The sequence below is a fragment of the Corvus cornix genome, chromosome 1A (assembly GCF_000738735.6).
Source record: "Corvus cornix cornix isolate S_Up_H32 chromosome 1A, ASM73873v5, whole genome shotgun sequence".
In the NCBI taxonomy this organism is placed as follows: Eukaryota; Metazoa; Chordata; class Aves; order Passeriformes; family Corvidae; genus Corvus; species Corvus cornix.
In genome coordinates this window covers 50,062,691-50,084,850 of record NC_047057.1, presented here as the reverse complement: position 1 = coordinate 50,084,850, position 22,160 = coordinate 50,062,691, and the positions used below count along the sequence as shown (strand labels likewise).

Below are 22,160 nucleotides of genomic sequence, written 5' to 3'. Positions count from 1 at the left end.
CTGGCACTGCAGCTCATCTTCCTAAAACAGGGATGCTCCATCCCTAGAAAGATTCAGGGTCAGGTTGGACAGGACTCTGAGCAGGCTGATCTAGGTGAAGATGTCCCTGCTCATTGCAGGGGAATTTGGACTAGATAACCTTTAAGGTCGCTTCCAACCCAAACCATTCTAGAATTCTGTGGCTGGATGTGATGGAGGAATGCCCATCTTCTATCTCCAACCCACCCCTCAAAAGGAGCTCCACAAAAGGTGAGGGATGGCTGCTCACTTTTTGGGGTGCAACTCCCAATGGGTACCCATGGGTTGGGCTTTAAATGCTCTTCCATCTCCCCCATACATTTGCCTTTAGCTCTTATACATTTTAGGCTTCCACTGCTGAGCTCAGGGAACCATGTCACAACCCAAGGGCTTGTTTTCCATTTCAATTCTGTTAATACAGATTATCGGGGACTCTGCAGCAGACAGCAGACTGCTGGTATGCAGCCACTCTGCACAAAAAGCATGGGCCAAGCAGCTGGAACTGCCCCCAGGGCTGGAAGGCTTCTCCCCACACATCCCTTCGTCCCCAAAATCTGGACTCCCCACGTTCACAAAGGGCCTTTTCCCACCCCCTCCCAGGGACACAGTGCGGGTAGGGTGGTGGATGTTGGAAATGAGAGCCCAAGGCTTTGCTGCAATGTGTTTTTGAGGCTCACCGGGCTTCTCTGTCCAGGGGGAGGCATCTGGTGAGGGAACCGGCCTCTGGGATATTGGGTTGCACCCAAGGGCCCAGCCTTACCCCTCTATGGGGGCCTCTGTTGGGTAGCATCACAGAATGACAGAATTGCTAGGGCTGGAAGGGACCTCAGGAGATCACCTAGTCCTTTGGCACGGATACCTAGAGCAGGTGACACAGGAAAGGATCCAGGTGGGTTTTGAATGTCTCCAGAGAGGGAGGCTCCATGACCTCCCTGGGCAGCCTGTTCCAGTGCTCTGCCACCTTGAATGTAAAGAAGTTCTTCCTCATGTTGAAGTGAAACTTCTTGTGTTTTAAAAGCTTATGGCCATTGCTCTGCTGGGCACCACTGAAAAGCGTCTGGCACCATCCACCCACCTTTGAGGTATTTGTGTGCAATAATGAGATCCCCTCTCAGTCTTGTCTTCTCTAGACTAAGCAGGCCCAGCTCCCGCAGTCTCTCCCTCCAATACATGCTCCAGACCCCAAATCATCTTTGAGGTCTCTGCGGGACCCTCTCCTGTAGCTCCTTGTGTACAGGGGAGCCCAGGACTGGACACAGCCCCAGATGCGGCCTCACTAGGGCCGACCAGGGCGTGTGGGCAGGCGGGGGGCTGGCCCTGCTGGGCCCTACAGAAGCCAGGAGCGGCATGGCCCCCATCCCTCCCCCAGGATGGGCTGCCCTCTGGGGCGGGCTGCCTTTGTACGGGGAGGTGTTCCCACCCCCCGCAGTGCCCGCACCCTCCAGCCCCACGGCCCCCGCCCGCTCGGCCCCGCATTTGTCCTCGCCAGGTGCCGCGGTGGGGCGGGGGGAAGGGTGGGTGCGCGCTCCCGGCGCGGCGCGTCCCCGTGGGCGGGCGCGCGCGGCTCGTCGCCGCCGGGCTGCCAGGCACGGCTCGGCTCGGCGCGGCTCGGCGCAGCCCGGCGAGCCCCCCGCCTGCCTCCCGCCCACCCCCGCGCCGCCATGGACGGGGGCGCCTTCGGAGCGGGGAAAGCCGGCGGCGCCTTCGACCCGCAGGCCTTCATCCGGCAGCCGCAGACCATCCTGCGGTTCGTCTCCTGGGTAAGGCCCCGCCGCCCCCGGGGGCGGCACCGACACCGGCACCGGCACCGGGGCGGGGGGCGACCCGCCGGGCTGCGGGGGGCGCGGGGCTCCCTGCGGGGCGGGCGGCCGGCACCGGTCCCGACCCTGACCTTCCTGCACACCTGCATACACACACACACACATATATATAAACTCATTACGCTGTATGTTACATACCGTATGTTATTATATGTCGTTATCATCATATGCTGTTATGTATTACGTATTTATTATTATATGCTTTATATATGCATGTGTATGCGCATGTATCGACATATATAATATGCATGTGTCCGTCAATATGCCCTCCACACAGCCTAGATCTGTACACATACAGATATGTACGTATACGCTTCCATAGCATTTATGGCTGTATTTCTGTTATGTACGTATGCAGGTATATTTGGAAATAGGGATCTGTCTCTGGGTTTATATATCTCTGTATGTATAAATCTCCGTGTATATCCACATGTATGTGTGCACACAGATGTACAGCTGTATGTACATATATCTGCATGTGTGGATATAGGCCCATATGGGGTGAGAGCAGGCTGGTTTGGGGTTTCTTCCATGGGGAGGAAAAGGGTGAGTCAGGTTGTACGGTGACCCTGTCTCCATCTCAGGTGTGGGTTGTCTTCTCACTCTTCCACGCCAGTGCGTTTATGGTGGGTGCAGGGAGGCAGCAGGATGTGGGGTCACAGGGGGAGCCCGGGAGGGGGGATGCTGCAGTCCTGGAATTGCTTCCCTGTGGGTCAGAGGGAGCTGGGCTCAGGCCATGCTGGGGTGAGTTGAAGCGGCTGTAGGGGCTGGATGTCGGTCTCTGTTTCACCCTTATCCTCTCAGCCCCCCAGCCTGCTTTCCCTGTAATGTTTTTGTCTCTGTAATTCGTGGGGAAGGGGGCAGGGGGAAAGAGGCGCCTAACGGGGGTGTCACGGGAAGGTCTCTCCCTCTTCCCGCGACGCTGATCCCATGGCTGCCCATGGGGCTGGCGCGTTTGTGCAAGAAGGTCATTGGGATTAAGGGAGCGAGAGCTGCAGCAGCGAGCTGGCGGGGGAGAGATTGAGGTCTCAGCCGGGAGCGGAGAAGGGAGGGCAGGGAGAGGGAGCAGGGGAGACACATGCGCATGGGAGCTGGGAGGCAAAGCAGCAGGCTGGCTTTGGGAAAGTAAAATAAAAGCAGTGCCAGGTGGAAACAAGGAGGAAAAGGGAAGGTGGCCTGGCTTGCCGGTGGTGGTGGGGAGGCAGCCCTTGTCCTCCCAGCCGGGTGGGTACGTGACGTCCCCTCTGGGTGATTCGGAGGGTGGCTGGAGAGCCCCAGGACAGCTGAGGACTTGATTAATGCAGGCATTCTGTCTGTCTGTCCATCTGCCTGAGCTTGTTTACAGTACAGCACATCACGCTGGGAGCGGGTTGGCTGCGCCGGGGCTGCTGCTGGGCGCCAGGCGAGGGGGTACGCGTGCCCCTCACCCCTGGGAGGCTGGAGTGGAGCCAGCCTGTGTGCCCAGGGATGATGGACGTGATGTGACCTACAAAAGCTCTCCCGTTGCTAATCTCTGTGGCAGAATTTCATCTTTCTCTAGCTGCCTCTCAGTCTGGTGTTTTTTTTCCCCTTCATCCAAGCACTGCAGGATTTTGGCTTCCCAGAGGCACCAGGTGAGGGAGAGAGAACAAGAAATACGTTTGTTTTTTAATTAGGCACCTAATCTGCTCCAGAGTATCTCAGGCAGTGTTGGCTTGCTTGCCGAGCTCATTTGTGTGCCCTGCAAGGTCCCTCCTGGCAAGAAGCACTTGCTGGAGAGTGGCATCTCCTTGGGACCCCTCGCTATTTCTCCCTGCCCATCTGACCTTGAAAGAGGACAGGATGGGATTTATCCCAGGCACTTCACTTGGCCCTGGAAATTAAAGTCCTTTTGCCGAAGCTGGAGGTGCTCCAGGTCAGCAATTCAACACGGGAGGGTAGCATGGCTGTTGTGGTGCAAGGCTATGCCTTCTTCTCCTCCTTTTCCACTGGCTTGGTCTTGTCTGTCCTCCTGAGCATCTCTCCCTTAACAAAGCTGGGGAATCAAAAGCTCACCCCAAATATTTAGTTGTAGTTTTGGTCATTTCTTTAAACTTGATATCAAGAGGGGTCCTTGTGGGCTGTGAAATCCTCTCTCAGGCTGTCACAAGTACCAGACTCTTTATGGCCCCTTCCATAAATTGATTGAACTTCGCTGAAAAAAGACTAGTTTGTGGTTTTCTTCCCTTCTCACTTTCTCTGAGAGAGGGTTCCATGGTTCCAGTGGTCAGAGGCTTTCCACTGTAAATCTGTCTGCTATCCGTTTACTTTTGTGATCTTTTGCCCTTCAGTTTAAATGATGCTTTTCCGTCCCTGGTGTTTTCCCCGTGGTATTTATAAACTGTGATTGCATCCATACTTAGACTTTCTAGTGCCAGGCTCTATGAGCCAAGCTCTTCTGGTGGCCAAGGGCTTTCCCTCCTCGTGGTCTCTCAGAGAGTCTTTCCTTTCACACGCTCTTGCACGCACCCTGAAAGTATTCTGCCTGCCATATCCTGAGATCTCATTTGCCTTTATCCTGCTCATGGCATGAATGGTCCATTGTCTCCCCAGGGCAAGCTGGAGGCTCCTTTTGGCCTGTTTCATGTGATGAGCTTTCACTGAGAGCAGAAATTCTCATGATCGCTTCGTCAGGCACTGACTTTGTGCTCGGGTCATGCTGCCTTTTAGCAGACTTCATGATGGCACAGAGGTGCATATGGCTTTCCACCAACAGGCACCAAAACTGGCTCCTGCCCAGGGAGTTTGCAGCCCAACTGAGGTGGCGGCAAATCTCCGAGGAGAACTGCAGGATCAGGAACAGATGGGTGACCGAAGATTGTTTATGTTGCTCCTTGCTGAAGAGGAGATAGGATAAATTTGACAAGGAAAATGCTAAACTATGGAAAATGTTTAGCAATTCTGGAACATCTGCCTACCAGGACTGTGCTGCAAGGCAGCTCAGGTTTCGTGGGTGCTTTGGAGGTCAGCAGGCGTAGCAGAGTGAGTGTCTCCCTACAGAAAGGTTGCCTGGTTGCCTGGTGCGTGTGCTGGTGATCAGTGGTGGCCCTGTGGGGTGCCCATGCCAGGTTTGGATGTTTAGATGACCCAGAAGCTGGAGTTGTTGGTGCTACAGCTGGAGCTAGTGACCCACACCGAGCTGGGGCTGCACAACTTCAGGATTGTTCTTGAAATAAAGCAGGCAAGTGTGAGCACATCCCTAGCTATTCCCATTGTGCCCTGACCCACAGGGCAGTGCAGCAGAGCTCTCCACAGCCAGTGCAGGGGAGCTGGGTGGCTCCTCTGCAACCCACAGGCGTTGGACGTAATGCTGGTGCCGTAAATAAGTAAAATGCTAATCGAAACAGGTTGTTCCAGGTGCTCCTGTCTGCTTGGAAACCTGCTTGCTGGAGAAACTGAAGTGCTGCTCGATGTAAAAGCCTAACAAGGCAAAAGTAACACTGTTTTTGGAAGCAGGCCCAGCTTGCTTGGATGTGGGCTTAAGTAAGAGTATTTCCAACCAGAGCTGCACAGACAAAGCAGCCCATTAAAAGTTGTCACATAGATTGAGGTGCCAAGTCCCCCTCCGACACCAAGATCACTGCCTCTCCGAAGGGAGGTTTGGTGAGGAGAGGTGCTTCATCTCCTTTTCCATCACCTGCTGCTGTTGCCACCATGTCCTCTGGCTGATAGGAGTATCCAGAACATTTGAGCTGGTACAAGAATCGCTGTCTCCTGCGATTTACATCCCAAGCAGCTCCAGCTGAGCAGACAAGGCAGGTGAAGGACAGGTGAACCACATGCCTGGCTTCCCCATGACAGGCTGGCACCTGAAAGCTGGAGGATGGGAACTAGCTACAGCATGGCAGAGAGCCCCATCTCCTGCCTTGCCAGCAGGTCCCTGGCTTGCCACACTCATGCTTGGCTTACACCACCACTTGTCTCTTCCCAAGGACACACAGTGTGGGCTTGTAATAGTGATTAAACTGAGCCTTAGAGCCTGGAGACCTTGTTAGTCTAAAACCAGCTGCAACTGGGCTCCCACCTTCTTTCTATCTCAAGTTAGTTTAGCTGAGACATTCCCCATGTTCCTGGCCCATAGCTCATGCTTTCTGCCTCTGCTCCTGCACCCCGGTTTTGCTGCAGCCACCACGCTCGCTGGCTGCGTGCTTGCGAGGTACCTTGGTGCAGATGAGAGAAATGCAGCTGTTCAAAGCACGTGCTGTCAGTCAAGCCCAAGGGACAGTTCTTCGTGGGATGCCCTTGCCTCAGTCAGCTTCAAAAGGGTTTTTGGGGGTTTGCTGTCGCAGGGATTGGGTGAAAGGCTGTGTCAGAAGATGAACAACAGATATGCACAGTTGCACAGTGATTCAGGTTGGATACAGCAGGTTGTGTTGTTTCCAGCATAGCATTTCCAGGAAGGATCTTGGAGCAGAAACAAATCTCTCATTAATGACATTTCCAGATTAAAATCTGAGAAGTAGCGCAAAGACCAAAGACAGTCAGAAACACGAGCAAGAAGTAAGACAACCATACATAATCTGCTGTTTCAAAACATGAGAGGCATACAGGGGAGAAGCAGAGACTGGCCCCTTCCAGCACCTGCATGGTGATGGGACATGGCTAATGCAAATATTTGTGGCAAAACAAGGCAGCAGAGAGGACTCACGTGGCTGCAAGAGGAACAGTCACTGCATGTGGCAAGGGGTGCAGTTCTCGTCCTATGCTGCCACAGCCAAGCCAAGGAAGGGGAGATATGTTGCTAGAAAGAAAACGGAACTCTTCCTCTTGGAAAAAGATGCAACTTTTGGGTGGTCACTTCACTGACCAGTGCCATAGCAATGTAGGGACCATCTAGAAGGCACAGAAGAACCTGGATACCACCATGGATGTGTGATTGTGGAGGGTTGCCACCAGTAGTGGTGGGACAGAAGATGCTGTTTAACCACAGGAAGTGTGTGAAATCTGAGCACAGGTCTGGTGGGAGGCAGAAGGGTTAATGGCCAGGCAGTCAGCTGCCAAACCATGTGTGAAAAAGAAGCTGGCTGGCCAGTAAAAGCATGTCCCAGATCCCATGGTAGGAATTAGGGATTTGGAACCTTTCTCCCTTCAGTCACCTGCTCCAGCTCAGCCCTGGCTGAGGAGCTGGTGCCATGTGGCTGATGGCCAGGGAGGGTGAGCTGGGAGGGAGATGCTGGCATACCCGTGCTCTTCCCCTGTCCCATGTTCAGGGAAATGGGGTCCAGAGAGACTGGCCCCCTCCAGCACCTGCACAAGGCTCAGACACTGTCGAGACTGTGGGCAGGAGCTGTTTGCTGTCTGCGTGGTGCTGGCTGGGGGGAATAAATAGAGCCCGCCTGTTTCCAAGCTGCCAGTCCCATGCATCTCAAAAGCTGCATGTGTTTTCTTCAAAATGAACTAAATACAAGTAGATTTAATGACAATAATAATAATATTCCATGTCTGTGCAACGCACTCCAAGGCTTTTCAGAGACTCCATTTGCAAGTGGCTGAATGAAAATGAAAGCCAGATCATCTCTGCCAGTTTATCATTTGCACCATCTCCTGCTCTTGCTTTTTTTTAAACAGATTTATTCTTGGTCATTACCAGATCAGACTCAGAAGAGGTTATGGCTTTGTTCTGCCTGAGGGGGATTTGATTTGAAGTCCCATGAGGAATATTATGTCATCAAACTATTTCCTCTCTATAACAGAATAAAAAAGGGGGTGTGTGAGAGGGAGAGGCAGCACGCAGTGCGACAGAGGCTGTGACTGGAGGGCATTGCAGCGAGCCCAAGCAGGCAGCTCGGCAGAAACCCTCTTCTGCCTCATCCCCACCACAGCCATCATGGGGATCTTGGGGGTGAAGTCAGGAAGGCAGCGTGACAAAGTCCTGGGATGAGGTGCAGGAAAATCCTAGTGCACTGCCAGAGGCTGGCTGTGCTTTGTGTCCATCACATGATGCTCAGGAGCATCTGATGCATGGCTGGGGATGGGCAGCATGGTGGAAAGCGCCTCACATGATGCTCAGGAGGTTTTGCCTGGCTCTCTGCAGGGCTGAGCCTACAGTGGGAAGGGACTGGAGAACCTCTCTTCTCATCTCTCACCTTTGCCTTTAGCAAAATCAGATCACCCAGTTTACCAAGAGGAAAAGAAAAAGGTATATAATTCTGCAGGATGCAGAATTTTGCCTGTTTTGCACTTTTCTCACTGTAATGAGCCCTTATATGCTTGTAATGGCCAGCATGAGCCCCTTGAGAAACGAGGAGAGGAAAACTCTCGGATTCTCTCTCTCCTCCCCGCAGTGCTAAGCATTAAGTTCATTTTGCTGCATCTTTTGGCACATTGCTCTGCCTGTGTCAGCTTTGCAATGCACCTGGCTCTGGGCTGCACTTGGTGTCTTTGAAGCTCTTGGATGAAAACAGGAATCGAGGAAAATGATTGCAACAACCAGTGTGGATGGACATGGTGTTTAAGGAGCAGTGAAGTGGAGCAAAGCCGGGTCCCAGCAGCAGGGCTGAGTTGCTCACATCTTTTCCAAGTGCTCTTTTCATCCCTTTTTTGAGTGTAGCCAAATATATCACTGCTTATTAAATGTGTACCTCCAGACAGGCTGCACACCTGCCCAACTGATGTTGCTCTTGCAGGCTTAAAGAAACCTTCTCAACCTAAAAATCTATTTACTTCAGGTCTGTTAACTGCCTGAAGCAGCCTTGCTGAAGAAATGAGGCAGCTCAGGTGCACAAAGCTGGGGATGGCTGCCTGGTTTTTGTTACCAAGCATCAGAAAGTGGCCAGTGATCTCCCTCTGCAGAGTGGAAGGATGGGCTGCATTTGGGAGCCTCGGGAAGCCTCCTGTTAGCCTATGGACAAGTCCCTTGCCTGCATCTCACTGCTCAGTCAGGAGAAGACTTCTGCCATCTTCTCCTTGCCTCCTCTTTGCAGCTGGATGTGTATTTTGGGCCACTTTACCAGTGGCCGTAGGCAAGGCTTTGTGCAGCGAGTGCCAAGTGGGGGGAGAAGACACAAGCAGCAGTAGCACAGAGCAGTAAGAGGCCTGTGCCAGTGCTGCTGGTCGCTGGCATTTCTTCAGACGTGCTGCAGATGTGTTGGGAACAGGAACATAAACACTTCATGCTTGAAAACTTGGTGCTTTGTTTATAATCTAGGCAGTCATTCATACTGCACCTGCTGCTTGGATCATCTTTGCAGGCCATGGATTGTGAAATCAAGGAAATAAAATATATTTGCTCTTTCTAAGATGACTTGCCACGTCAGTGAGCTTCCACCCAGCTGCTCCCTTACCAACAAGGAATAGCTGCCATGGACAAAGTGTGCAACAGTTTCTATTAAAGGCTGCAAGACCTAAGCTCTCGTAACTATGATTTTTTTTTTTATAAAATTGTTTGTCACAACAGTTTCTGGGTACGGACATCATGGGAATAAAACAGGCAATGTTGCCTGTCAGCAACAGCAACAGCAATTACCTCTTTTGCTGTCCAGCTCTGCCTGGAATCTCTGGTTTGAGCCTGCCCATTCTTGCCCAGTCAGTGTAATCCAGCCCAGCTCAAGGCTTCTGTGCACAGTGGGTCCTCACAGCGTTTTGCTGTGCCATCAGGGTGGTGACAAGCTGGCAAAGGGAGCACACCCTCTCTTTGCCCTCTCTGCAGTGCCAGGGAGTGGAGCATGGATCAGAACTGATGCCAATGGTGAGGAAAACACAGAGAGAAGGAGACATCTTAAGATACTATGCTTTGGTCCACAGAAAGCTTTCCTAAGGACAAAGAGTACTTTGGGATGGCTGTTTCAGGAGAGAGAAGATAAGCATCCACAGTGTCTTATTCTGCTCACAAGTGAGAACACGCTTAGTGGAATCTCCCCAAAAAACTCCTAAGATCATCTGAAATCAGATGCTTGCCTGTAAGTCATACCTTGGGCACCTCCAGGCTGTGAAACGGGTTTCTCTTCATAGGAGAGAAGTCTGGCATCTTGGCTGACTGCAGATGGAGAAAGGAAGTTAGGAATGCCTCCTCTGCTTGAAAATAAGGGAGAGGGAGATGTTCCTCTAGTCTTGTGACTCTGAGCTGTGCCTTTATGATGAGCCAGCATAAAAAGGTATGGAAGAGCAAATGCAAAAAGAAATTACTCTGTCCAGCCCAGCAGCAAACCCAAAGCTAAGAGCAGAGAGAAGATGTGTATCAGGATATATCTCCACAGCTATTGTCTCTGGGGATAGACCATTACAGAAGTTCATTCATCCCGAATGAGTAAGCAGAGACTCACAATACAGCTTGTTGCAAGGCTTTATCTGACTCAGGGAATCAACATTTCACCAGTTTTGAGTCCTAAACCAAAACTGAATACCAGACTATGCCACTGCGGAGGCTGTTCCTCATCTTCCAAAGAGAAGATAAGCTTTCTGTCTAATGCTGCAGAAAACAGTGCACCCACTTTGAAAGCTCAATATATGGAGGTTGGTACTTCAGGTGTCAGCATCAGTGCTGGTCACAGCCTCACACTGGGATGTCACTTCAGGAGTCTGTCCACTCTTCCTCAGGTCAGAGGAACAGGGTGTTATTGCCAATGACCCTAGGCAGACCTGTCAGCCCAGCCTGTTGTGAAGGTGTGTGAGACATCCCACTGAAAGAACCTGGCTGTAATTGTCTGCAATTTTGCTGCTTTCCAAACAATTCAGGCTGAAATTTTGAGGACTAAATCTTTGTTTATAGCAGACGAGATTCTTATTTAATTTTCACGGGCAATTTCTGCAAAATACGATCAGTCTTGATTTGCAAGAAGAAGGAGGAGGAGGACAAATAGGTTATTTTACTTCTAAACTTAAAACTCTCTTGTGATTTTCAGAGAACCCATGCAGTTCCTACGCTTAGGAACACCAGCTTCCAGCTTTTTTTACTTTGTTCTAGTGTGATACACCCAATTTCAGCAACCCAAGTGTGACCCAATTATGAGTCTTGAGGTGCAAAAATAATACTGGTGTCAGTGGATATTTGTTAGAGTTTGGCAGGTGAAATGTAGTTGGTGTTGAGTATCTGCCCAAGGGCTTTTGGGGGGCTGTGAGTAAGGTTTTTTCTCTGGTTCTTGATGCCACAGGCCAAGCAGCAGAGGTCTGTGCTGTGCATCTTGGGTATCCAACCCCACTGACGATACGGGTGGTGTATTGGGTTGGCATTAATCAATAATTTTCCTGCACTCATAAAGCTGCTTCTCTGCTTTCTGGTTTGTCTTCTGGTGCTTGGTTGGGTTAAGTAGAACTGGGGTCCTGACCAGGCAAACACTCAGACCTAGCTCCACTTCCAGCAGGAGACTTGGCCTCCTCGTCTTCTTGTGTGCCTGCTTCTCCTTGGGGATAGGGTGGTGGTTCCAAGGGTGCCAGGTCTTGTTGTGCAGACATCTTCCAGGCTGGCAGAGTACCCTGGTGATGTCCTAGTGCACTTCATACGTAATTTCATCCCATGCTTGAGGTCCCATTCCCATTTCCCTGAGGCTCTTGCAGGCAGCATCCAGTCAGCTGTTCCTACTGAAGGTCTTCAGATGCCCTGCAAAGAAAAATCTGTACATGCTGCCTTACTGTTCCCCTCTTTCTTCTGTGGGGAAGGGGAAGCTGTTTGTTTGAGAGGCAAGGTTCAGGACTAGGGCTGCTGTAAATAGCTCTCTGCTTTGGTGAACCTGCTGTGTCAAAGAGGGACAGCCTTGTGGCAGGTGACAAAGGCTAAGCCCATGAGCAAAGATTAGACCAGCAACTGCGGATTAGGGCATTTCTACCTGGACTCATCCTTGACTCTGCCTGATTTAAAATAACATGCAGCGGCAGTGGTGGTGACAGGTAGGGAGGACTCACAGTGGCCCTGACAAGTGGACCTGGAGTAGGGATGTTTGGCCCCTAAAATCTGTTGGGAAAGTTGGAGGGTGTTGGCATGGACAGAGTGTTGGTGAGTGGACAGAAGGATGGGTGGTGTCATGGAGTGGGCTGATGGAGAACCGGTGGACAGAGCTGTGTGATGTGGGGAAATGGGGAGGATGGAAGCCCAGCAGAATGGAGCTGCAGAGCAAGCAGGGCTGTGGATTGTGGGAGGGTGGATGGGGAAAAGAGCGTAGTAGCTTGCTAGATAAAATCAGTGATGCATGGTAGGAGCAATTAATCTCTTGGAGGGGAAGGAGTGAGTAGGAGAATAAGTGCAGACTACGAGGATTTCCACTACTTGAAGCCATTGTATACAGGCACCTGCACCAAAACCATATCCCAATTTACACTCCATGTCACCTCCCTGTGTGTTTGTGGGAAGCCACCCTTACTCCAGACTGCAACTGCTTTGCATCGCTTTAGGTCAGATGGATAAAAAGGTTCAATCTAAAAATGTCCTATTTTAAGTTAATCCTCAGAAATAAAATGAGACCACGTTCCCAGTAAATTCCCTGTGGCTACAACCCAGGCAAGGCAGCAGGGCAGGAGCTCAGCAGAGCAGAGAGGTGCTGGCAAAGGGTGTCTGTCCCCTGCAGAGCTCTGCTCCTTTGTGCTGGTCCAGGGAGATAGGGCTTGCCCTGACGTGTCTCCGGCCTTGCTCCCCACCAGGTGTTCTCCATCGTGGTGTTCGGCTCCATTGTCAATGAAGGGTACGTGAACCGCGTGGATGAGGTAGAAGAGCACTGCATTTTCAACCGCAATCACAATGCCTGCAACTATGGCATTACCGTGGGTGTCCTCGCCTTCCTCAGCTGCCTTCTTTACCTGGCTCTGGATGCCTACTTCCCGCAGATCAGCAGCGTCAAGGACCGCAAGAAGGCAGTGCTCTCGGACATCGGCGTCTCGGGTGAGCTTCCTGGCTCTTTGGCCCTAGTGGCTTGTTCCAGCTGTTCGGGCAAACTGCTCAATGTCAGGCGCTCCCTGAAGTATGTCAAAGGGGCCAGGAGGGGAGTGAGGGCAGGATCAGGTGAAGCACCTGAATTTGCTAAGGACTTTGGGCTTGCAAGTTCTCTCACAGTTAGCCCCTTTCCTAGCAGTCCTATGTACAGCTGACAGGAGAAGGGGAAGGATTGTGCCCTGTTTTGCTGCTGCTTTGGAATGCCCATTTTCCTCACTGCCAGGTGTCTGCCTGTGCCTGGCAGAGAGGGTGAGTACCTCCTACCTTCACCTATTTCCTGGGGGCACAGCATGTTAGTGATCCTTTCCTTGATATGAGTCCCTGAGCTGTTCTGTCCTGAGCACAAGCTGGTCTCTGTGTAACTGCAAACCAGCTGCTTCCCACTCTTTTGCAGCTCCCGTGGAAGGAATTGCTCTTTGCTTGTCCTTGCAGGACAGGATTGTGAAGCAATGGCTGTTTCATAGAGCCCAGATGATTGCTTTAGTACTGGAAGCCCTTCAGGCTCCCTCCCAAGGCCAAATGCAAGTCCTGTGATCAATCCAAACACAAGCAAATGAACTCTCCTGAGGTTCTTTCTGCAGACACCTCTTGGTCACCTTGACAATTTGCTGTCAGGGAGCCTGCCAGCTCACTTGGCCTCAGATGGCTGACCGGTCAGTTTTGCCCAGTCTGCAACATAGTGCTGGGTCTCAGAGGGTTGAAATTTCCAGAGGAATGTAATATGTATATGTTATGCTCACACATAATCTTGTTCTTTGTCCTTCCCTTTGGCATGACGGCGGTGGTCCATCCCAGCCTTTTGGGCATTCCTCTGGTTCGTTGGCTTCTGCTTTCTAACCAACCAGTGGCAGGCTTCAAAACCAGAAGACAACCCACTGAATGAGGGAGGGGATGCAGCCCGAGCAGCCATCACGTTCTCATTTTTCTCCATCTTTACCTGGGTGAGTACAGGAGCCATGATGTTGGATCAAATGTCCTCTGTACTGTATTATCGTGTGGGGAATGAAAGGTGACTGGCTAAGAGTGATTCCCTCTGGGATCTCAGGTCACATGGCTTCTGAGAAGCAAAAGCAGGAGAGGAGGTGGCTGGGAAGTAAACTTGGGAAACAGAACTCAAAAACTTACATGGAAGAAGGTTTTGGAGCACTAATAAGCACAATGGGAGAGTCCCATATCCCAGTAAGGAGTGTTTTCAACAGACCTTTAATATGGCCTTGCACAAGCCAGCTCCCCAACCATCACTGTCATAGAATCATACAATAATTTGAGTCAGAAGGGTCTTTTACAGGCCATCTAGTCCAACCCCCCTGCAAAGAGCAGGGACATCTCCAACTAGATCAGGTGGCTCAGAGCTCAGTTCAATCTGACTTTGAATGTTTCCAGGGATGGGGCATCCATCACCTCTCTGGACAACCTGTTACCGTTTTCTCTGTGTGTCAGAGGACTTCAACAGCACTTTCACCTTACAGACACTAAGCCGAGAAGGGAGCTGCAGGCCAGGGGTTGCACCCATCTCCCTCCCACCTTTGCTCCCATCATGCAAGATGACATCATTGTTCTTCTGGACTCTGTCTGCACCCACCACTGGAGTGCCACCTCACTGGGTCGCCTTTTAGGAAGGTGATGGTGCTGTCTTAAGACTGCCCTTTCTCCAGCAGTTCCTTATTGCTAGTTTCCTGGAAAAGCTGTTGTGTGCAATATAAATATCCCTGATGACTTCCTCCTGCCTCTGAAAGCACCAAGCACAAGTGATTTTTTTCTGAAGTGACAGGACAGTGCCAAGCAGGAAAGCATTTTAACCCTGTCTCCATGCATAAGCCCTTGTGGCTTTATCTTCTCCTCTTCCTGCAGGCCCTGATGTTCGGCAGGGGCCAGATAGGAAAGGTGCTGTAAGACCATGAAGCTGTCAGAGAGGAGGGGGTCTGCAAAGGGTTGTGCTCTCAGCACCCTCGCCATGGTGACACCGGGCAGGATCAAAGGACAGCAATGTGTGTGTTCCCTTCGTGAGCTGTGTCCTGCACTTGAGTGCTGCTGACAGCCCCTTGCAAGCTCCAGCAGAAAGTCTGACAAGGAGCAAGGCTTTTGCAAGGGGTCCCTCAGGACACTTTTGGAGGTGCCATCACCTGCAGTGATCCTCTCCCATGCACAGGCTTGCAAGTGGCTAAACAGGAATTCTCTTCGCCTGGTTCCTTGGGGTTTGTTTTTATTTCAGTCAAACACTCTGGTTTGCTCTACCTTACTGATTCTCCTTCCCACTCCCCTCTCTCTCCTCACAGGGCTTCCTCGTATTTCTGGCTTTCCGGAGACTCAGAGACATTAATTTTCAGGAGGAATACAATACTCTGTTCCCTAACTCCCCATCCTTGCTGCCTTAGTGACCCTTGCTGATGGGAGAATTTGGGGGAAGGAGTGGAGGGATGCAGCTGGAGGAGGTCACTGAGCAGAGCTGGTTCCAATGCCCTGACTATGAGTGTGTGGTCACTGCAGGGCATGGGATGGGAAGATATGGGCCAATGAATTGGAGTGGGGTTGTCCACTGAATGGGGAATCTCTCTCTGGAGAGTTGGAACTGGCAGTTTCTTCTCCTCTTCTGCTCCCTTCTCTCCCTCACCCATACCCTAACTAATGATGTGTAACACCACTGTGCCTTTTTTTGATGACTGCTCAGACCTAATACTTCAGCCAGGAGATGCCCTCTGCCCCCACCATTTTATCTCTTTCATTTCTTCCCAGACCTCATTCCCCAAAAACCTCTCCCCCATCACCTGCTAGACTGCTCACCTCTCTCAGGGATGCTCTGGGACAACAAGCCATGCCTGCTGAACCCTGTGCCCAGGCTCTCCCAGTCCACCAAAAGGTGCACTGCCTGCAGTGCCTGAGGCAGGAGACAGCAGTTGGCTTGCTAACTGTCCCCTGGTCTGGGAAGCAGCTGCCTTGCTTCCTGCTGCTCCTTCCTAAGGTCTGTGCTACACCTTGCAGATGTTGACTGGTGAAGGGGTTTCAGGGGGTGACCTCTACCTCAGTACTTGTTAAATCCTGCTCTCCTTACTGGCCTTTACAAGCCAGATCAGCAGCCCAGCAGCCAAGCCCTCTGGTGTTGCCAAGGCAGATTGCCTTCCCACAGCCGGGAGGGGCTGACTGGGATAACCATGTGCCAGCTGAGCCTCCGTGACCCGTGTGATGTTGGTGAAACCCCACCGGCAGACAGGAGGTGCCCTGAACATCCCAGAGAGAGCAGGGAGCCTTGGCAGGCTGCACACAGACAGCTGGACTTGCAGCCTTCCCTGCCCAGTCCTCCTCTGTCCTTGTGGGCTCATGCTTTCTGTGGAACAGTGTGGACTTCCGTGCTTGTGGAGCGTTTCACCGGCGATCTGCCAGGCGGGCCTCGCACACTAATCCGTAACCACTACTAATCCCACTTTTGTTTGTTTCTCTTTTTCGGTACGTTCCCCCTCTTTTTCCTCTTCCCTCCCCTCTCTGCTTCCCATGTCTTCCCTTCACCTCCTCCCTTAAAGGTGGGCCAGGCATTCCTGGCGTATCAGCGTTTCCAGCTGGGTGCCGATTCGGCCCTCTTCTCCCAGGACTACATGGACCCAAGCCAGGACTCCGGCATGCCTTATGCTCCCTACACGAACGAGGAGGATGCTACAGATGCGGTGGGGACGTACCAGCAGCCCCCTCCAGCAGATGCTTTCGACACCGAGACACAGGGGTACCAAACGCAGAACTACTGAGCCACCGATGCCCCTTTCCCTTCCCCTTTCCCTTCTGCCCCCGTTCCCACTGCCGGCAGAAAGCCGAGGCACAAACAAGACACGTGCATAGTGGTACAAGAGGTGGCTCTCAGCTATGCTCCAGCCTTCTGGGTCATCTGTTTTTATTTATTGTTTTTAAAAAAGGAAAAAAAAAAAAAAGGAAAAAAGGTTTCCCCATCACCTCTTCCTTCTCCTCTCCCACCTTCCAGAACCAAATTTTTCCAAAATCTGCATTTTAATAGAAAGGTCCCCCCTTTCCTCCTCTCCCTCCTGCCTTGCTGCAGAGGACAGAGTCTGTCTTGTGGACAGGAGAGGAGCTATGGCACCAGCAGGGCAGGGGAAAGGGTATTGGAGGCAGACGGAAGAAATGAGAGGGACTGGGACCCTTCCTGGAAGAGGTTGTATCGCTGAAGGTTGGAGTAGATATGGGAGCATCCAAATAGTTCTGGAGCACCTGGTGGCTCAGGAAGGGGAATGGTGTTGGAGTCAGCATACAAGAGTGTGAGGAGGGGCCTGGAGGACAGAAGGAATGGCATCCTCCATGTAAAGACAGGGGGGCTTTTCCCTGCCACATGCTAGCGAGGGAGGGATGCTTTATTTTTAGAGGGTTTGGGAGAAGTGGTATGGGGAGGGGGGGAGCACAAGGAGAGAAAATGGGAAGGGAAAAAGAAAGATTTGCAGGTACAATCAGAAATCACAGGCACATCTGTAGGTTACAGCAAGAGACTGAGCAGAGCAGAGGGGTAGTGCCCTGAGATTCACTCCTTCCTCAGCCCCCTTGGATTGAGGTGGAGGTGATTTCCCTCACCTGTACGTCCTGCTAGTCACTGCTCTTCTCAGACCAGTGTTTGATGAGGCAGGAGGGGAGCCATGCCCAGTCTCTGGGCCCAGATAGAGTGCCTGTGGGAGGAAGGATGGAGGAGGTGGGCTTCTAGAGAGCCCTGAGGGCCTTCAACCCCAGCTGGGCTGGTTTGAGGGGGAGAGGAGAGCTTTGTCATTTCACCCGGGGCGGGAGGAGAAGAAAGACAGTTTTGCTCCTCAGGTCCTGTTGAACCTTCCTCTGTTCCTCTGTTCCTTTACAATAGTGCAAAGCCTCTTGCTGACACCATCTTTGTAGCATAGAGGAATGGAGCAGGACCCCACTTAGAAAGAAATACTGCTGCTGGGGTGGCCAGCATGTGTCTGGCTCTTGCACAGGGGTGCAACCAAGCTGGGAAGGGTCCCTGCATGGCTGAGCTTTGCCTCCCACTCAGATAGGGAGCAGGTCTTGGTGTGCAGCGAATTGGTTGGGGCCAGACTGAGTTGTCTGAAAACTGGTCTTTCTGTACTTGGCATAGGCCATACCTTAGTGCTCTTCTGCAGCATCTCAGATCCTGGCTGACTTTAAAGCCTCGCCTAGGTGGCAGCACTGACTCTTAGATAGAGCTCGTATCGGTATCATTCCACACTCCTCATGATTTTGCTCCAAGTAAAGACACAGCTGTGGAAGCTCACTCTCTGTTCCAGGTTAGAAGTTAGGTCTGTGCGTGAAGACAGATTCCCAGATTTCCCTTGAATGGAAATAATTCAGCAATAGCTACCTGGACAATTATCCTGGGCACAGACATCTCTAAGAGCACAAGAAGCAGGGTTTATCTTGCAACAGTGAGGAGCTCCATCCCCCAGGCAGCCACCCTGTTTGATGCAACTGTCCCAGTAGCAGAGATCAGGAGCACATCCAAAACCTGTAGGTGCCCACACAGCACATGCAGCCTATTCCTCATAGCACCCTTAGGAGTGGGGAGAACGGGACACAGGTCTGGCCTGTGGCTGTGTGAACATCTCATCTGGAGGGCACCAAGGTTACCAGTCCTTCCCTCCTCCCAGTGGCCCACAAAGATAGGGAAGGGGTAGAAACGGTAGAGCAGCAGGCTCCCAGAGGGAAGTGGAGCAGTGTTCTCCACTGTATACAGGCACTGTTTCTCCCCATTCCTACCAGCACATTTGTGCTCCTGGTGTCTGTCCCATGGCTTGTCCTCCCCAGGCTTGCCCCGTCTTGCTGGTGGTTACCCACTGGTGAGGATGGGAGCGAGGGATCAGGTAGCCCTAGGGGCACAGCAGGAGCGACTGGGCACAGGCACACATCCCTTGCTCTGTGGCTGAGTGAATGCAATACTGTAAATAGGAGGGGTGCTTTTTGGAAGGAAGCCCCTCGACCTTCATTTTCTGTGGGTTCAGCCTAATATTTAGGCTTGGGACGGGTTTAGTTTATTGAGAGAGGTTTGTTGTGACTGGATGTGGGGGGAGCACCCTCCTGTCTGTCTCCCTCCAGGGGAGAAGGACGAATGAATGATGAGGTGGAGGAGGAGAGAAATTAGTTGTACTCACCCAGACTCATCTGTGTCATCCTTCATGCTTTCATTTGGGGTGTGGGGAGGGAACTGAGAGGAGGAGGAGGCTATAAATAACCGCCCCTTAGCACAAAAATGTGTTGTACCTTTTGGGAGGTCCCTCCTCTGTGAGTGACCAGGCACATAAGGAGAGGTACAGACAGTATGTGGGGGACGTACCTGGGCTCTGTTTTGGGGTGTGGTGCAGGAGCATCTTGCATGCCCCTTCTCCCATCAGAGTTACATAGGTGGCTAAACACCATTTGGGGCTGACTAAATGAGCAGGCTTTCCTTTATCCTCTTCAGCTTGCTTCCCTCATGTAACCAGCTGATGGGCTCAGGTAGGCTTGAGGCAGGAATGAACCTCCCCCTCAGAACCAGCACTTCAGTGAGACATGAGCCAGGTGGCTTCATCTTGGGTTACTTCTTGGTTGTTCTCCTTGCTTTGTGTCATAAGAAAAGCATTGATGTGACAGGGGACACTACAACAGTAGATGCTTGGACAACTTCTTGCTTTTGCTCATGGGAGAAGACTTGCTCTGCTTGGGTTCATGTGCTTTCAGCCTTTGCAGTGGAGGGTTGGTGGTGACAGACCTGGGAGTGGGACTCTGCTTGTTTGCAGGTAGCCATTTAAAATGCAAAATGCAATTTCCAGTGGCATTTGGCTGGTTCTGCAGCTGATGAGACATAGAGACCTACCCAAAGGGCTTGTTATCTTATCTTAGGTGCTTCTGATAAGGTGCTGCCTATTTCTGGTGATCATAGGCATGACCTGAGCAGCTGACTGGAACATGTCCCTTTTGCATTCTAAGTGTGGGTGAGATCAGCCCCACTCTAGAGATTAGGAGATCAGAGGGAAGGCTGTATAAGTGAAATGATAAGGTGGCTTTCTTCCCCCTCTGCCATTTGTTCAGATTACAGAGGATTATGCATCCCCTGTTGGGAGCAATGGCCCCTTGATGTCTTCTTATCTTACAAAGCCCCCAAATAAAGGACTGTTCTGTGGAAGCAGAGGCTGTGAAGGGCAAAGAGATGATGAAACCTTGCCCCAGTTCTGTCTGTGGATTCAGCCTCCTGGTGTGTCCCCATCCCTGGCTCACCCATATCCCCACCACCCTGTTCATCACCTCATCACACACCCTTCCTCTCTGCGTTATTCCTGGAAGTTCCCTCAGGGGAGGAGGTGTCTTTGTCCCTGTACCCTTGCAAGCACTTGGGAGGACCCAGGAAGGCAGCATTGCAGGGTGGTTCCCACAGGAGTCTCAGCTCCCATCCCCAGAGCAGGTACAAGTTAAGGAGCCCAGTGAGGCCACCTCACGCAGCAAGTTCAAACCATCCATCCAGACAACTCCCTGCTGCCTGTGTGGCATTTGTAACACCACCTGGGCTGCCCTGCCCCTTGCCCTGCCACATTACTGCCTGTGTATAGTATATATATTATATATATATATTTAAAAAGATGTATAATATAAAGCTATACATATATACGTATATACGATGACTCATGGATGGCCTGCTGCATACAGGATCCTCTGAGTGGTCTTGTCTAAGCCCGAGTGTCCCTTCACCCCTCCTCCCCCTGCCCGTCCGTCCCAAAATTCAACTACAGCGAACCCCGCCACCTCGGCACCTGTGTTTACAATGTCCTATATATTTGTGGTTAACAAAGTGAAGGTGGTAACTACTGGTGTCTCAATAAAGTTATGACGTTCAAAATAACCATACTATATGGAAAAAAAAATGGTCTGGCTTTTCTTCTTTGGGGAGGGATGGTTTTTTTAGTTTGGTTTGCTACAAGAGCATTGGCTCCTGTGCTTCTGCATGGCCGAGCTGGCAAGTTTAGTGACAATCAGTGGCTTGAATGGAGGAAAGAAACCTAAGGAACTGCCCTTACTGAGATGTTTCAGTGGAAGCTAATGGTTACTTGTTTCACTTGGCCTAAGTTTCAAATCACACACCATCAAGTGTCTCTCACCTAATCAGTAGGAAAACCTGAGGAACCTGACATGCCATGTTAGAAGTGGACTCTCACTGTGAAAAGGATGTGGCAATAGGAGGTGTGGATGGGGGACTTATAAGAATATAGGATACAAACCTACATGAAAATAAACACCTGTATTTCCACACCCAGGGAAGCAGATCTGTTTAGTCTTTTGATGTGTCTTTATTCATCTATGTGTGATCATTGCTCGGGTGTCTGGTGTACTGGAGGTTTTCAAAACTTAATCAGACCCTGGGAAATGAGCTCTCAGGGCACTGCCCACAGTGGGTGTCAGTGATTGGTAGCCCACCACTAAAAAGGATCTTGTTTCAACAGGCTTTGCAATAAAAATTAAATTCAAAATCCCGTCCTGTGCTGATGCTTAGCTAAAGCTTCCTTCTCATTCCCTTTTAATGAGTTGGTCACCCAAATGCCTGAGTATCACATTTCCCAACCCTTGTGAGGTTTGAAGATAGTAAGCAGAAGCACATGATGGTGAACAGGCTCTAGCCATTCCTCCAAACTGTCTCCGCTCTTGGGGACACTACTGAGCACACACTGCAGCTGCGCATCAGATTATATGCAAAAGTGTTGGTGGACTGGCCCATCTGTTTCATGATTAATCTTTGTTTGGACAAAGACCCTTCCTACAGTCACAGCTTTTGGGGTGGATGTGTTGTGGAGATACTGAGCCCACGGAAAGGCAAATGTCTGTGTTGGCAACAAGTAGAGTTAAAAACTGGTGAGACAAAATGTTGCCAAAAGCAAGCATTTCAGATGAATAGGACTCCAACATTACTAGTTTGTTTGTGTTTTCTAATAATTTGAAATCTCTTTAATTTTGCTTTCTGGTATTTCACATGCTTATGAGTCATGTTTTGAAGCTTCTCCCTGCAGCCATGACATCTAGAAACAATTCTGTTACAAAGTTGTTTTCTTATTTTAAAGTTCACATAATCCCAGGACTCAGATGAAAATTTGTTTAGTGTATCAAGGAATTCAATAAAATTATACAAAACAACCCATTTCCCTCCCTCAAAAATCCATCTGGCCTAAAATTGTACAAACTCTGTTTTGCAGCCGTATTTGACTCTCTCTTGGGGGGATCAGCACACCTTCATCATTCTCCCTTTCTCTGGCAGTAGGTCTGCACATTGGCTCTCCAGCTCTCAGAGGGTGCTGGGGGAAAGAATCTGTTGTTTCCAGCTTTCCTTCCTTAATACTTGTTCTTTCTATTGCCCCATCTTATTTCTCTGCCCTTCCAGCATGCCTCAAAACAGTGGCCTGCGAAGAGGAGCATTAGGGCACCTGTACCTGTGGGAAGCATCAGGCTGAGGTTGG

At 51.0% G+C, this 22,160-nt stretch overlaps 1 protein-coding gene across 2 annotated transcripts; it reads left to right on the top strand.

Moving 5' to 3' along the window:
• The first annotated feature begins 1,596 nt into the window (after positions 1-1,596).
• SYNGR1 (synaptogyrin 1) lies at positions 1,597-20,565 on the top strand. 2 transcript variants are annotated; one of them, XM_039570337.1, is made up of 4 exons: positions 1,597-1,778; positions 12,426-12,663; positions 13,510-13,655; positions 16,230-20,565. In XM_039570337.1, exons 1-4 carry the CDS (start codon positions 1,680-1,682, stop codon positions 16,446-16,448), a joined length of 702 nt encoding a protein of 233 aa, XP_039426271.1. In that variant the 5' UTR covers positions 1,597-1,679; the 3' UTR covers positions 16,449-20,565. The 2 variants fall into 2 exon arrangements, with proteins under 2 accessions (XP_039426271.1, XP_039426272.1); XM_039570338.1 differs by having other exon boundaries at positions 14,991-16,322.
• Positions 20,566-22,160: the final 1,595 nt, after the last annotated feature.

Excerpts from the sequence above, each read along its gene's own strand:
- SYNGR1 (XM_039570337.1), top strand. The coding sequence starts at position 1,680 with ATGGACGGGGGCGCCTTCGGAGCGGGGAAAGCCGGCGGCGCCTTCGAC. Across the intron at positions 12,664-13,509 it reads CTCGGACATCGGCGTCTCGG|CCTTTTGGGCATTCCTCTGG; the intron begins GTGAGCTTCCTG and ends GGTCCATCCCAG. Across the intron at positions 13,656-16,229 it reads TTTTCTCCATCTTTACCTGG|GTGGGCCAGGCATTCCTGGC; the intron begins GTGAGTACAGGA and ends CCTCCCTTAAAG.